This window comes from Artibeus jamaicensis, unplaced genomic scaffold, assembly GCF_021234435.1.
Source record: "Artibeus jamaicensis isolate MK-2021 breed Jamaican fruit bat unplaced genomic scaffold, CSHL_Jam_final contig_452, whole genome shotgun sequence".
Lineage (NCBI taxonomy): Eukaryota > Metazoa > Chordata > Mammalia > Chiroptera > Phyllostomidae > Artibeus > Artibeus jamaicensis.
Genome location: NW_026521837.1, coordinates 19007127 through 19022876, shown reverse-complemented (window position 1 = coordinate 19022876; position 15750 = coordinate 19007127). Strand labels below are relative to the sequence as shown.

Sequence of the window (15750 nt, the reverse complement as noted above, 5' to 3'; positions counted from 1 at the left end):
TTGAGATATAATTGACATACCATAAAATTCACTTATTTTAAGTGTACGATTGAATGATTTTTACTATATTTATCAGGTCTTACAACGGTCACCGTAATGCGATTTTAGAATACTTCTTACATCCTAAAAAGATCTCTTGTGCCCACTCACTCGCCCCTTTTCTTAACTTCAGCCCCAGGCAAATATTAATCTGCTTTCTGTCTCTATAGATTTTACTTTTCTCAGTATTTCATTTAAATGGAATTATGTAATATGTGGTCATTTGCATTGGACTTTTTTAAAAGCGAGCATAATGTTTTTGAAGTTTTTCTGTGATTTAGCATATATCTGTACTTCATTCCTCTTTCTTGCTAAATGGTATGATCTTGTATGATATACCATTCTTTATTTATCTACTCACCAGTTGAGGCACATTTGGATTATTATTAATTTTTTTATTGTTATGATAATACTATGAATACTTACATATTTTGAATACTTTGTGCATTTATTTTAATTTCTCTAGGGTAAAAATATATGAGTGAAATTGCTGAGCTATGTGAGAAATTTATGTTTAATTTTAAGAGAAACTATCAAACTGAATTCTGGATAATAATTTTATTTGAATGTTTCCATTTTACTTTTTTATTTGCCTGTTTTGTTTCACGAAACTGTAAACTACAGAAGACTATATTAAAACCACTGCTTAACTATCTGATATTTTTGCCATACTTGTTTCAAGTTCTGAGAGCGAAATAGCCTAATTGCAGCCATATGTGTTGATCTGAAATAGATCACAGGTTTTATCAAACATGATTACATTTAAAGTTTTGCATATTAGTACCTAAAAATGTAGCATTTTTTAACTAAACTCATGCTTGCCCTCATCAGTTTTTTACTTTATGAAAATGTAAAGTCCCAAATGGAAACTCAAACAGAAAATCGTAAGCCAAAAAAAAATGCACTTTGTTACAAATTTTTTAAAAAGTGGTTAAGAGAATTTCAAAGTTTCAATCATAATCTTATCAGTTAGGAATAAGATTTTGCCGATGTGATATTTAATTTCTGAAATTCCTTCATAAGACACAAGGTTAAAGATAATGTTGGTATCTGTCCCTTTTAAAGTGTTACGCTTCATTTTTATTAGTTTCCTATAGCCAGTATTTGATAAAAAGTGTTTCCATTTTGGTGTATGAAACAGGAAGATCTTTGTTAGTGTGTGTCTGCAGCACATGTGGTGTGGACCTTTTCAGCTGTTGTTTTTCTCGCTGGCTTTCCTCCTCCCAGCTGTTCATTTTATGACTATTGCTTTCTTCTATTTTCTCAAGACCCTATTCAGAGAACTGACAAAAATAATTCTTTCTGAACTCGTTGGCATTTGAGGTAGTTAGGAACTGTGCGGACAAGTAGACTTACAGTTGCTGGGGTTTGTTGGTGATGGTGTTGTCTGGTAATTTAGCACTAATGTCCCATCGGGCTTTGGCTCACAGCTGGACCTCTCTGTGTTGGTTCTACCTGGGACTTTCTGATGCACTAGATGGCGTCTGAGATGAAAGAAATCAGAATTAGGATTATTTGGGTTTTTGGTGTTGGATTTTCTTGACTGAAAGAGAAACAGGAAATGTTGGGGTAAAAAGTTTTTTGCCCCTTGCGACTTTGATTTTAGAACAGTCGTCTTTAATCTAAGTAAAACCTTTCTTTGGTCCATTTTCTCTGCTCCCATTCCCTCCCCTGTTCTCTTTCTCATGGTCCGCCATACTGTTCAGAAGCACAGGTACTTGCCTAAGTGCCACTTGTCAGGGCATTGTATTAGGCATTCTTTTTTGCAACTATCAGAAAAATCTTGCTTGAGATCCTTACTGCATAGAAGCCTGTGCAGTAAGTTTCTTCATATTGAGATCCTGTCTTATCTTTTCTTTAAGTTATCCCAAAAGGCTCTTACCTCTTCTTCGAGTATTCCAAAATGATCTTGCCTCAGCCTTTCATTCCCACGTCCCGTTGTGTTGTGTCCCACAGAGCCTACGCACCAGGCACACCCTCTTATTAAGACTGTGTCGCAGATACCTCGCTGCCTAGCTGAAGACTGACTGGCTGCCCTGACACATGTAAACTCACTGCTAAGTGACTTACTCTGCCAGATTGGGCTCTTACGAGGCACTGAGAGAGAAAGCTGGGCCATGGCAGTCTTTGCGAACCCCTTCGCTTGTAGCCCCTCTAGTGCTCTCATTCCTCCCATATTTCCTGAGTATATGATGGGGGCTAGATGCTTGCAGGCATGCTTAAGAGAGTCATATTCTTTAGAGGTCCTTTTTACCTCCCCCTGTTGCAAGTACTGATCACAAGAAGTAAGAAGAAAAGGCAGGCTGTGCTGCCGTGGGCCCAGGTACTGATGAAAACAGCTACCCTGGGCTAGTTATTTACTTTGTCAGCAGCATTGTGATGTGATGGAAAATCCAGGCCATGCAGAGCTTTTAAGATGGGGATAGGGTGGGGAAAGGAGGGGAATGAAGGTGAGAGTACTAACATAGTCTGTTGCATACTAGTGCGTCGTATTTATATGCATTGTGGACTTTGACAAGCAGACAATCAGCGTTCTCTGGGTGTCTACCAAATGCCCAGACCTGGGCCCTCAGGTGCTGTGTATACCTTCTTGTGAATTCTAACAACATCTCCAGACATCTGTGTTACTATTTCCATTTTATATGTGAGAAAACAGAAGCTCAGAAAGGCTAAGTATTTTGCCCGAGTTATCAGGGCAGTAAATGGAGCAGGTATCCACTTTTTGAACTAGAATATTATATTCTATCACAATTGTGATAGGGGAATTCTGTAGCTACTGAGGTATTTAGTTGAATTATAATATCTATTTTCAGCACCAAAGTAAAACAGACACCAGAAATTTAGCACATTAAAAAAGGCCTTTTTGGAATAATAAAGAAAATCAATAAAACCAAAAGTTATTTCTTTGAAAAGATCAGCAAAATTGAAAAACCTGTAGCTAGACAGGCCAGTAAGAAAAGAGAGAAGGCTCGGGTTACTAAATTAGGAAAGAAAAAGGAACCATTATTATTGACCTTATAGAAATAAAAAGACAATAAGGGAATACCGTAACTAATTGTATACAATAAGTCATGTAATCTACACGAAATAGACGAATTTCTAGAGACACAAACTATGAAAACTGACTCAAGGAGACATAGATCTGAGTACACCTATAACAACTAAAGAGATCGAGTCAGTACTAAAAAAAAAAAAAGCCTTCCCTTTACAAAGATGGCTTTACTGCTGATTTCTAAAAAAAAAAAAAAAAAAGAATTAACCTCCATCCCTCCCAAACTCTTCCAAAAAATAGAAGAGGAAAAAAACATTTCCCAAATGTTTTTCTAAGCCATTATTATCCAGATATCAAAACTAGACAAAGACATATCAAGAAAAACAAACTATACGTCAATGTCACTTATGAATATAGACAGAAAAAAATTTTCAACAAAATACTAGCCATCCAATTCTAGAAGCATATAACAAATTTGTACACCATAATCAACTGGGATTTATCCCAGGAATGTAACATTGGCTCAACATATGAAAGTCAAATGCCATGTTAGTAGAATAAAGGAAAAATAACCATATGATCATCTAAATAACTGAAGAAAAAGCATGAAACAAAGTTCAATACACTTCTATGAATTTTTTAAAAAATTCAGCAAACTAGGAATAAAGGGAGCTTCCTGAACCTGAAAAAACACATCTATGAAGAACCCATAGCTAATATCATATTTAATAGTGTAGACAGAAAGCTTTCTCCCTAAGATCAGGAACAAGACAAGGATGCCTGCTGTTGCCACTTCTGTTCAGCGTTGTTCTTGAGATTCTAGACAGGACAATTAGGCAAGAAAATGAAATAAAAGATATCCATATTAGAAAGGAAGAAGTAAAACTGTCTCTCTGCAAGTGACATGACCTTATATACAGAAAACAACCACAACAAAAAAAACCAGCCTAAAAACCTGCCAGAGCTAATAAATTAATTCACCAACTTTGTGGGATATAAGATCAATATACAAATATCAGTTATATTTTAAGCAATGACCAATTTGAAAGTGAAATTTAGTAAACAATACCATTTATAATAGTATCCAATGAGTAAAAATACTTTGGAATATATTTAACCAAAAAGATGCAAGACTTGCACAATGAAAATTATAAAACTACAGAAACTAAAGAAAAAAGAAACTAAAGAAAAAAATGGATAAAATGGACATCAAAATTAAAAACTTTTGTGTATCAAAGGACACTATCACAAAAGTGAAAAAATAATCCACAGAATGGGAGAAACTTTTTGTCAAGCATTTAAAAAGAATATAATGTACAAAATATATTTTAAAACTCTTACAGCTCAATAATGAAAAAGACAATTCAGAATGGGTAAAAGATTTGAGTAGCTATTTCTCCAAAGAAATTGACCATTAAGTACATGAAAAAATGCTCAATGTCATTAGTAACTAAGGAAATGCAAATCAAAACCACAGTGAGATACCTAGATAGTGGGATACATAGAATCTATAATTAAAAAAATAAAAACAATACATATATAGAGAGATGTATTTCTTTTTAAGATTTTTATTTATTTATTTTTAGAGAGAGGAAGGGACGGAGAGTGAGAGAAACGTCAATGTGTGGTTGCCTCTCACACTCTGCCTACTGGAAACCTGACCTGAAACCCAGGCATGTGCCCTGACTGGGAATCAAACTGGGACCCTTTGGTTTTCAGGCCAGCACTGAAACCACTGAGCCACTCCAGCCAGGGCAGGAGAGAGATTTATTACAGAAATCGACTCATATGGCTGTGGAGACTAAGAAGTCATGCAGCCTGTTAATCTGTAATATGGAAAACCAGTTGTATACTTCAGTTTGAGTCTGAAGGCTTGAGAACCGAGAGGCCACTGGTACAAGTCCTGGAGTTTGGAGGCCTGAGAACCAGGAGCTCCAACATCCAAGGGCAGGAGAAGATGGACATTCCAATTCAAGAAGTGAGAGAGCATTTGCCTTCCTCTGTCTTTATGTTCTATTTAGGCCCTCAGCTGATTGGATAATGCTCACTCACATTGGTGAGGATGGATCTTCTTTACCAATCTACTAAATCACCAGAAACATCCTCACGGACCTACCCAGAAATAATGTTTTACTAGCTATTTAGGCATTCTTTAGTTCAGTCAAGTCGACACATAAAGTTAAACATCACGGTAAGGATGTGGAAAAGTTGGAACCCTCATATTTTGCTGGTGGGAATATAAAATAGTCCAACTACTGTGGAAGAGTTTTTCAGAGTTAAATGCAGAATTATCACAGGACTCAGAAGTTCTACTCTTAGGTATATATTCAAGAAAATGGAAAACACATGTTGATACAAAAATGTGTGCATGAATGTTCACAGCAGCATTTTTCATAATAGCCAAAAAGTTTAAACAGTCCAAACATGTGTCAGCTGATGAGTGGATAAGCAAAAGCGGTATTCCCACACAATGAAACATTATTCAGCAATAAAAAGGAATAAAACACTGATCATGCTGCACCATGGATGAACCTTGAAAACATTATGTGAAGTGGAGGAAGCTGGTCGTGAAAGGCCACATATGCATCCTTGCACTTATATGAGGTAGGCAAATCCTTAGAAACAGAGAAAGTAGACTTAGTGGTTACCAGAAGCAGAGGAGAGGCGAGAATGAGGAGTGACTGTTAACGAGTATGGTGTTTCTTTTTGGGGTCATGAAAATATGCTGGAGTTAGTAATGCACAACCTGAAACTGTACTAAGGCTGAGACGTAGAAACACAGAAGTGTCCCTTGATAGATGATTGGGTCAAGATGTGGTGCACATATATAATGGAATTCTGCTCAGCCACAAGAAAAGATGAAATACTGCCATTTTCAGCAACATGGATAGATCTTGAGAATATCATACTGACTGAAATAAGCCAGAAAAAATAAAAACCTGATAATTTCACTCATACATAGGATATAAAACTGAAAGCAACAAATGAACAAACAAGACAGAGACTCACAGACACAGACAACGGCATGTTAGTTACCAGAGGGAAAGGAGGGTGTGGGGTAGTGAAGGGTAGATGGTCCAAATATATGGTGATGGAGGAAGATTTGACTTGGGGTGGTGGGCACACATGCAATATACAGATGATGTGTCATAGAAACATAAAGTTGAAACCTACAAGGTCTGTCCAGAAGGTATCCAGCCAAGTAATATGAAAAAGTCACAAAGATACAAGAAACTTTGTACATAGGACAGTGACACCTCAGTCCCTTTCAAAATAGGCACCAGGGGACCTCACACAGTTCTCCCAACTGCCATCAGCTTCCCCATCATATTCTCCTGAATCTCAGTGAGCGTCTGAAACCTCTTCCCGTTCAAAGCTGATTTTGGTTTGGGGGAAAGCCAGTAGTCACAGGGCACCAAATCTGTGCTGTAAGAGGGCTGAGTCACCTGGGTGATTTGATGTTTCACCAAAAAACTGCTCAAGACTTGATGTGTGAATGGGCATGTTGTCATAATGAAGCTGCCAATCACCAGTTGCCCACGGCTGTGGCCTTCCGAATCATCCAAGTAGTTTCTGCAGAGGAATGTTCAAGCTTAACACAAAATTTGATGCAGATTTGTTGCTCTATTTGCTCAGTCATTTTGAATGCGATGGCCACACAGTACACATGCTCACTCAGTGGTGTCTATTGCCCCACTGACTAGTACAGTGAAGTCATCATTGCTCACACACGTGCATTCTAGTTCATTCACACTGACAGTCAGGTTACATCGATGTCACTCCAACCATTCTTGTTATAGCAGCAATGGCTGGGTTTTTTTCCAGTCAGACCCTGTCTGTAATTTTATTAACTAATGTCACCCCAATAAATTTGATAAGAAAATACCATGAATTAGAAACTTAAATGGTGAATTGTATGGTGTGAATTATATCTCAGTTTAGAAAACAGCTTTATTGGAAGATTCTTATTGTCAGGATAACTTTAAGTAAATAAAGGATATAAATCACATCTGTCAGGAAAACTTAGCCACATGGCTACTCCTAGTTCCAAGGGTAGGGGGTGTGATTCTGGATCACGTAGTCCAGCTACAGCTCTGCCACTCACGTGGAAGGGAGGATGGATTCTTGTCGGTAGCTCGCAACCTCCATCACATGTGGAGCTGGAATTGGAACCTCAGGGCTTGCTGCCCTGGTCCAATTCCTTTTTACCACACCATCTGTTTCTCTAAAGAGACTGATTCCCCAAGTGTAATCAGGCAAGCTGCTGAATGTAGTCATATTTTTGAAACTAAAATAAGATTTGTCTGCTAACAGTGGGGCTGAGTAACCTTGGAAATGCCTGAGCATGTATATTTTTAATATGTAATGATTGCTCTCTTTAAGAAAGTGTGCATTAGTGAATAAATAGAAGTACAATTTTTTAAAGGGAAAGAGGCAGTTCCAGAGAGTTGGGATTGTACAACTTCTCTTTGAGAAGAATAATGGACAGTGGCCTTCTGCATTTTTATGAACAAACATGTCATTCATTAGTCCTGACAGGTACCCACTGGCCTGGGCAAACCCAGATCTATGTTGTCGGCGTGGCACCATCTGTCTGCCGAGTGCACCACACCATGTGGAGCCCGGAGCACTCAAGACTCTTGGTTTCCCCTTCACACTAAATTAATGTATGAGAGGCTCCTGGTTAGAGCTGGCTTGGTACTCTTTTCCTTTCATTGCTAGCAAGAGTTAGGAGTTCTGCTTGCATTGAAAAAGACTTTTTAATTAAAAAAAAACAAAGTATTAATATTTACCTACTAAGTCAGAGAAGGCAAATTACAGCAAGGAACCTGGGATGGATATACAGAAATAAATAACTATTGCAGTTCTGAACACTGGACTGTTTAGGGACTGAACCTTCAAATGTTTGTAGGCAATAAGCAAGAAATTTCAACGGGCAAGACTCTGATCATTGCGAATGGTGGCATGATGGAGTGTAGAGGCCCTGACTCAAGACATTAAACAGTGACAATGTCAACAGCAAGAAACATGAAACACCTGCCATGTGGGCCAATGAAACCGGTGTGGGGCTGAGTTTAGCCCGGAGGCCACCAGTTTATGGCAACCTCTTGATTGGATCACGCTATCTTGTGTAGCAGTGTGCACCAAGGACTTTAAAATTTGTCATATATTAAGAAAAGTGGTAAGGCAAGAAGTGAAGAAATTAATTGGAACATAAAATGTTCTTTTCTCTTGTATTTGAAAAAAAAATTAAAGACCATTCAAATGCCTAATAAATGGGGAATGTTTATTCAAACGATGATATAACTATTGTATGTAACTGTAAAGCACAGAAATATATAGAGTGTGCTAGTGCTTGGAAAAGTACATGTATGAAAATTACATGAGAGTAGAATACAAAATCGCAAATGTAAATGAGTTACAACATCTGTTAACAAAGGTTGCAAAGAATTTGGAGTGATGTAAATAATTTGACGCTCATTGGATTTTTTTTTCCTGAAAAGAAGCTTGAATTCACCATAAAGAAAAAGAAAATTCAGGTCACCTCTATCAAGAACATCAGTAAAATATCTGGTTGTCCTTTGGATTCGATCTAACTAAGCATGAGTATGACTATTTCAATAATTATAGCTTTATCCTGGAAGTATTCATTTTTATCGGAAGGAAATGACTTGATTTCCTATTCTGTTATACACTGATCTATTGTTCCTACCTGAGAATTCTGTTTTTTAGGTTTTTCTTATTCACTTTCCTATATAAGTATGAATCCAAGGAAAGTGGTTCCAATCCCGAACTTGAGTGACGCCCCTCCTTTTACGCCATTCACAAGGAGGTGCTGAGGCAAGGCCTTGTGGGTAATGTGAGAATGTTGCAGATTCTTTGGCTCCTTTGGTATATCAGGAATGGCCCAGACTTTGGACACTTTGGGTCCTGGGATTGCCAGAAAGTGGCCTCCACCCAGAGTGGAGTGTCCACAGTGTTCACCATTCCATGCTTGTGCTGGCTGGGCCTGCAGCTCCTGAAACGTCAGGGGTGACCACAATCCTTGTCCCCGTGTTGTTACTCACTGGTACGATGAGGGCCTCCTCAGTCTTTCTGTCGTGACCTCACACTGCCCATAAAGCACTGCTGATTTTGCAGGAATCTCAGGATGACAACAGGGGTTTCTTACTGTGCTGGGCCTCACGTGCACGTGCGATGGGGCAGGGACTTGATGTCCATAGTCCAGGTCGCTTGGTGGGTGGAGGATTCTTTGGAGGCTCAGGGTGATTTAAGTGAGTTAAGATTTATCAGCTCTTTGAGCAGGAAGGTTACTTTCTGTGCTGATCGAGGTAAAACTCTCTGGTGGGTATGACGAACGATGGTTGTTGCCGCCTCTGTATCATTTTCTGCTGAGTTTACTTCTCGGCAGACCACTGTCCCTGAGTTTTCTAGAAGTTGCTGCACAATCCTGATTTTATACAATAACTCAACATATCCGTGACTGTGTACTCAAGGGACTTAATTCCTCTGTGCCTAGAAATTCAGGCCTAGAAGTAGATCAATCTCTTTCTTAAGTTCAGACAGGGCTGGTATTTTCACAAGGAACTTAACTAGGGACCTGAGTCTAATTGCAGATTAGCTTGACGGACATGGATCAACGTTCTCAGGTCTATTTTTCTATTGCATTTTCTCTGACTTAGTGTGGTACTAATGTATTCAGACTGATCTTTTTAAAAAGATTTTATTTACTTATTTTTAGAGAGTAGGGAAGGGAGGGAGAAAGAGAGGTTGAGAAACATCAATGTGCAAGAAATGTCGATCAGTTGCCTCTCTCATGCCCCCAACCAGGGACCTGGCCTGCAACCCAGGCATGTGCCCTGTGACCTTTCACTTTGTGGGTTGACCCCCAAACCCACTGAGCCACGCCAGTCAGGCTGCATTTTACCATCATTTTCAGTTGGCCCCAATGCTGTTCCAGGTGAGAGATTCTTTTGCTTTTTCCTTTTTATCGTATTTATTGGGTTGACACTGGTTAACGAAATTACACAGTTTTAGGTGCACAGTTGCACTTCATCTGGGCCCTGTATTGTGTGTTCACCCACAAGTGAAGTCTCCTTCCATCACTCTTGTCCCCCCTTACATGCTTCCGTCTCCCCTGGCTGTTACCACAGTGTTGTCTGTGTCCATGAGTTTTTTCTGTTTTTTTTTGCTCAGTCCCTCCACCTCTCCCACCCAGCCCCCAACCACCCCCTCATTCTTACTTTCCTTAGAGCATATCTGCCTGTGGTCCCACTGGTTTGGTTCCTGCATGAGAAGAGCGTTTATTTGCTCAAGCTAACATCATCTCTTGCTCGGAAGATATTCATATCTGTCTAAATGGTCTCCTAAATCCCTTCTGGCCCCCTGCAATCCATTCTCCTTTCAGTAGCCAGAGTTGTCTTTTAGAAGTACAGATCTGGTCACTTCACCCTTTAGTTTAAAAGTTTTTGCAGCTTCCAGTCGCCTTTGGGCCACACAGAAACACCTGGGTCTGGGCTCCCCCTCACCAGCCTCTCTGCCGCGGCTGCCAGCTCTCTGTATCCCCGCCACCTTGGCCTTCTTGCCACGCTTCACTTGTGCATTCTCCTCTCACCCCATGTCATCTCTGGCCGCAAGGTTCTGCACCTCTCTTTTCGTCTTTCCTCTTCTTCAAGGCCAGTCCTCACCCGTCAGCGACACCCATTTACCCTAACACGCAAGCTCCTAACATTGCACACCTCTCCTCCTTAGTGCTTATTGCTGCTTACAGTCTACTTTTATCTGTGTGATTTGTGGATTAGGGACTGTCTTCTACACAAGCCAGTAAGCTCCACGAGGGTGGGCAATATCTTTTTGTCTGGGAGAGGGGTTTACTATTGTTGGCTTCTAACACATACTGTAGTTGCTTATTAAATATTTGTTGAGTGACTGCTTGCTTCTTGCTTTACCCTACTGGGATTTTATGGTTCTGCCTCATGTAAGTCATAACTTCATCAATGACTTCTTCATAGCCAGCCTACTCCAATATTCCTTTATCTGAGCTTTTCCAGCTTTACAGGAAGGCATCTGGGCTCCATCTTCCAGTGGCCACATGTGCATCCTTCTTTTTCTTCCTCTGTGAAAATCCAGGCCCTCCTCTAAGACTGTTCTTTTCTCTGACTGAGGAATCCTTGCAGCTCTGTCTCCCCAGCTCCTCCTTGGTGACCTCCCCTAATGAGCTCTCATTCAGCAGCCTTTCCTAACTACCACTCCAAGCTAAGAGCATTTTGGACCTGCAGTGTTAGTATTAGCATCAATACAAGAGACTGATTTTTCAATGATAATGACAGTAATTAAGGGTCCTGCATAAAGTTATTTATTGCCTTTTAAACAAGAACTTGTCTCATTGCTGCAATATACCATCCACTCTGCCGTAATGAAGGAATTGCATTTACAAGTAATTTTACATTTACACAAGTCATGATATAAAAACAATTGCTTGACTAGAAAAAAAGGGGGTTAAAGATTGGGCAGGATCAGACTCATAATAAAGTAATTTTTCCTACTGGATCTTTTTCCAATAAAGCTGTTTTTTTAATAGCTCTGGAAATGTTAGTAAAGCCCATCACTGCAAAAAACTTAGTGTTACCCTGTATATAGCATTTGCTCCAGAATAAGTTTTTGTTTTCTGTCATTGCCTACACTAGGGATGTCAAACTCATTTTCACCGGGGGCCACATCAGCTTTGTGGTTGCCTTCAAAGGGCCAAAATAATTTTAGGACTGTGTAAATGTAACTACTCCTTAACCGTACATTCAGTCCTTTGAAGGCAACCACGAGGCTGATGTGGCACCTCGTGAAAATGAGTTTGACACCCCTGGACACTGTCATGAGTAAAGAGCCTTCCCATCATCCTGTTCCCCTGATTACCCCACCGTTACAATAAGCAAACGCCTAGCCTCCCAAACGAACCAGCTTGTATGCATAACAGCTTCTCTCATGCCCAGATTGTCCCAGATCTAGTATAATAATGGTATGTATAAGCTAATCAAATTCTCTGACTTATCCAATTTGCTTAAAAAAAAACCCTGAAGCCTGTGATTTTCTCACTCTGGACAGTCCCCATCAAACAATACCACCTGTGTTAGAATGTTTTCCTCCGAATCAGGTGATGCAGGCCCAGTGCGTCAAAACAGAAACGGAATTCTACCGCCGCAGCCGCAGCGAGGTAGTGGACGGGGAAGGGCGCACCATGGGGGCCCTGTACTGGCAGCTGAATGACATCTGGCAGGCCCCTTCCTGGGCCTCTCTAGGTAAGCCTTTCAGCATTCCGTGTGGGGGGGGGAGAGAAAGCAACACCTGTGGGGAGATGCACTGGGGAAACACAGAGGCCAAGGCAAGGCGGTCCTTCCCGTAGCCGACCCCCCCACCCCCACCTTCACAGTCTTTCCAGGAGCCTTAGAGGCAGCCTCGTAAAGAGTTCTGTGCTGTGCATTCACAAAAGCAGGCAGATGAAGGGGATGGGCTCATGCACGGAGATCTCAGCCACATAACTTAGCATAATTGCTTAGACTTGAATTTATTGCAGAGGACTTTTCAGGGCAAGAGGAACACTTACTTAAGCATCCCTTCTTTTGTTTAGGAGAATTCAACAACGTGGAAGGTTTGCCCTGCTAAGTGATAAAGTGTCCCTTTCCCTGAATCCATGGGGTCATCTTTATTTTGCCCTGTTTATCTCTTGGGGGGAAGGCAGTAGAGTCAGATGTCCAGGTAAGAAGGCTTCTCAGATGAAGCAGTTCAGCTCGCAGCAGGCAAGGCGACTTGGCATGGCACTCACAGCTTGAATCATTCTATTTGGGTGCATTGAAAAACTTAGGGAATAATGGCGTTCTTTGGCCTTCACCAGAGGTGGTTTGACACAAAGTTCAGCTAATATAAACAAAAGTTTTGGCTCAAAAGTGAGGCAGAGCCATAAAGTAAAAAGGCCATGTTGCCCGGTGAGGCTCTTAAACATGCTGTGGATGAAAATTGAAAGTCTATTCACTACGGGCTTTGACTAGTGCCAGGCCCCCTCTTGACAGGAATTGGAGTTTTGACCAAGTTTTTCTGGCCAAACTCTTTATCAACACCAACCAGATAACAGGGTATTAAATGAGAATCACGGGTAGACCATGGGAGAATAGCTTTCTGAAACACCCAGAACTGGACAAAGACATGTTGTTTGGGGATGCTTGGATGCTGACCCTGATTTTTCTGCCTGTGGACGAGGTTGAGGACCTCTGAGGCTGAGTTTGGTTCAAGAAATGGGAGAGCACAGTTTTTGTAAATCTTCCCTTAAATGACTGCATGCAGATTATTTGAATGAGTTCTTCAGGGAAGGTGGGTAAACCCCAGTACTAGACTCTGAAGGCAGAGCAAAAATGTGTCTGTTTTCTAAACCCTCGCAGGACAGTGCCTCCGTGGAGAGGGTCACTCTCTCCTTGTTCCCGTCAGAGAAAACAGGCGCCAGAAGCCGTGACTGTCACGCTCTGTCTGCTTCTGCTCTGGGCAGCCTTGGGGCCTCTAATTCTGCTTAATTGGCTCAGAATGTCCAGTGCTTATGTGTAGGTGGTGGGGGCAGGTATGTGTCACCTCTTATCATCTGACGGGGTGGGACTTTATTTTTTATTATTTGATTTAATTATTTTTAGAGAGAGGGCAAGGGAGGTAGAAACATTAATGAGAGAGCAACATGGATCAGTTGCCTCTCATACATGCCTGGACCTGGGACTGAACCTGTAACCCAGACATATGCTCTGACCCGAGATTGAACTGGCGACCTTTTGGTTTGGGGAATGACGCCCAACCAACTGAGCCACACCAGTCAGGGCGTTATCATGATACTTTAAAGGGACTAATAGCTACATAAAATCTATAAATTCTTATATATTTCTTTTAAAACTATTAGTCTTGTTTATAGTTACAGTTTTTCAAATACAGAAGTCCACTGGGTAGTTTGCTTGACTCATAATCTTGAACAGTTACTGAGTAAATGGAAAAGCCAGAAACCACATAGCATTTTTAGCTGGTTATGCCCTGTTACGTTGATACCCAGACTCTGTCACTGATTAGTAACTAGGGTGTGTGTCCATGAGACCTTCTGTCCAGTTGCTGTTCTGAGTGTATTTGTGTGTGGCCTTAATCACTGGAACCACACATTAGAAGCCTTTCCCCTGTAAAGGGTTACACACATAAAAGTCTCTAAGTTACCTCAGGTCTGAGCCACCTTCCATTTCTGAGAAAAACTTTCTAAATGTAACTTCTAGTTCATTCTTATAAATCTAAGAAAAGGCTCTCCAACCCTCTCCCTTCATTGTTTTTTCTTTTTCTTTTTCTTTCTTTTTTTTTTTTTTTAAAAAGATTTTACTTATTTATCTTAGAGAGAGGGGAAGGGAGGGAGAGAGGGAGAGAAACATCAGTGTGTGGTTGCCTCCCATGCGCCCTCTACTGGGGACCTGGGCTACAACTGAGGCCTGTGCCCTGACTAGGAATCAAACTGAGACCCTTTGGTTTGCAGGCTGGCACTCAATTCACTGAGCCATACCAGCCAGGGCCCGTCATTATTTTTAAGGGGAAATACTAAGACTTGGGATTGAAATGCTGAGAGTTGAAACTTTGCAAAGTCCAAAGAAAGTAATTCTCTCTGAACTTCACAACCACATTGCTCCATCTCAACAGCTTACCCTGTGAATTTTGGAATCTCTCTCTCTCTCTCTCTCTCTCTCTCTCTCTCTCTGTCTCTGTGTTGGAAGTTGTTTGGTGATGTAGCTCTTTGAAATAGAGGGATGTTGAAACATTTTTTAGTTTGTGGGTTTAGCATACTAGACTTGCCAACAGGGCACAGAATTCTACAGGTTCTTGACAACTTGTAATCGTATTTGAGGAACTGTCATTAATTGTCATGGGTTGGGATGGTCTCCCCCAGCCTGAACTTGCAGTCGTGTTAGTGGTAGTGGTTGTTTTGTTTCAGAGGATTTGTGCCTGTGGGAAAAGGAGGCTTCGAGTTCTAAATCATTCTTGCAGGTGAATATTCGTAACAGGTGTTCACTGCCAGTGCTACTGAATTCCTTCCTCGTGTGTATGTAGTAAAAGGGAGTGTTGGCACGCACTGAGCTCCCAGAAGCAGAATTGCATGTGAGAAACTGATAGCTAGGAGTCAAGTCTGGGTCCAAACACTGCCTGCGGCATGTTTGCCTTAACTGCTTGAGCCTCCCTTTTCCTCATTTGAAAAGTGAGATGTTAATGTGTGGCCTCACCCAGAGGTGGGAATAGTATGAGGTCTTGCCCCAGATGCTCAGAGCCCTCAACAAACATGGGTTCCCGACCCTGCTGTGTCTCCCTTCCACACCCAGCCCCTAGAATCACGACAAATCATAGCCAGGCCAGGCGGACAATGAGCGACCGCTTGATCCTGCCCGCTCCTAACGTTCCTGACTGTTTTTAGAGTACGGAGGAAAGTGGAAAATGCTTCATTACTTTGCTCGGAATTTCTTCGCTCCCCTGTTGCCCGTGGGCTTTGAGGATAAAGGCGTGTTTTTCGTCTACGGAGTGTCAGACCTTCACGCGGACCTCAGCGTGATGCTCACTGTAAGTTACGTGGACCTTCTCTCTGTGACCGAGAAGTTTAGATTATTTCTGTAGTTACTTGGTTCTGTTTCTCTTGGGAAAGAGAAATTAATTTATGTCAAATGTCTGTAACA

General features: G+C 41.0%; 1 protein-coding gene across 1 annotated transcript in view; it reads left to right on the top strand.

Annotated features, from left to right (window-relative positions):
* Window positions 1–15750, top strand: part of MANBA (mannosidase beta) — a 118145-nt gene that overhangs the window by 95105 nt on the left and 7290 nt on the right. Inside the window, exons 14-15 of the mRNA XM_053666401.1 lie at window positions 12180–12324; window positions 15495–15637. Coding sequence (XP_053522376.1) covers window positions 12180–12324; window positions 15495–15637 — 288 coding nt within the window. The remainder of the gene's footprint in view (window positions 1–12179; window positions 12325–15494; window positions 15638–15750) is intronic.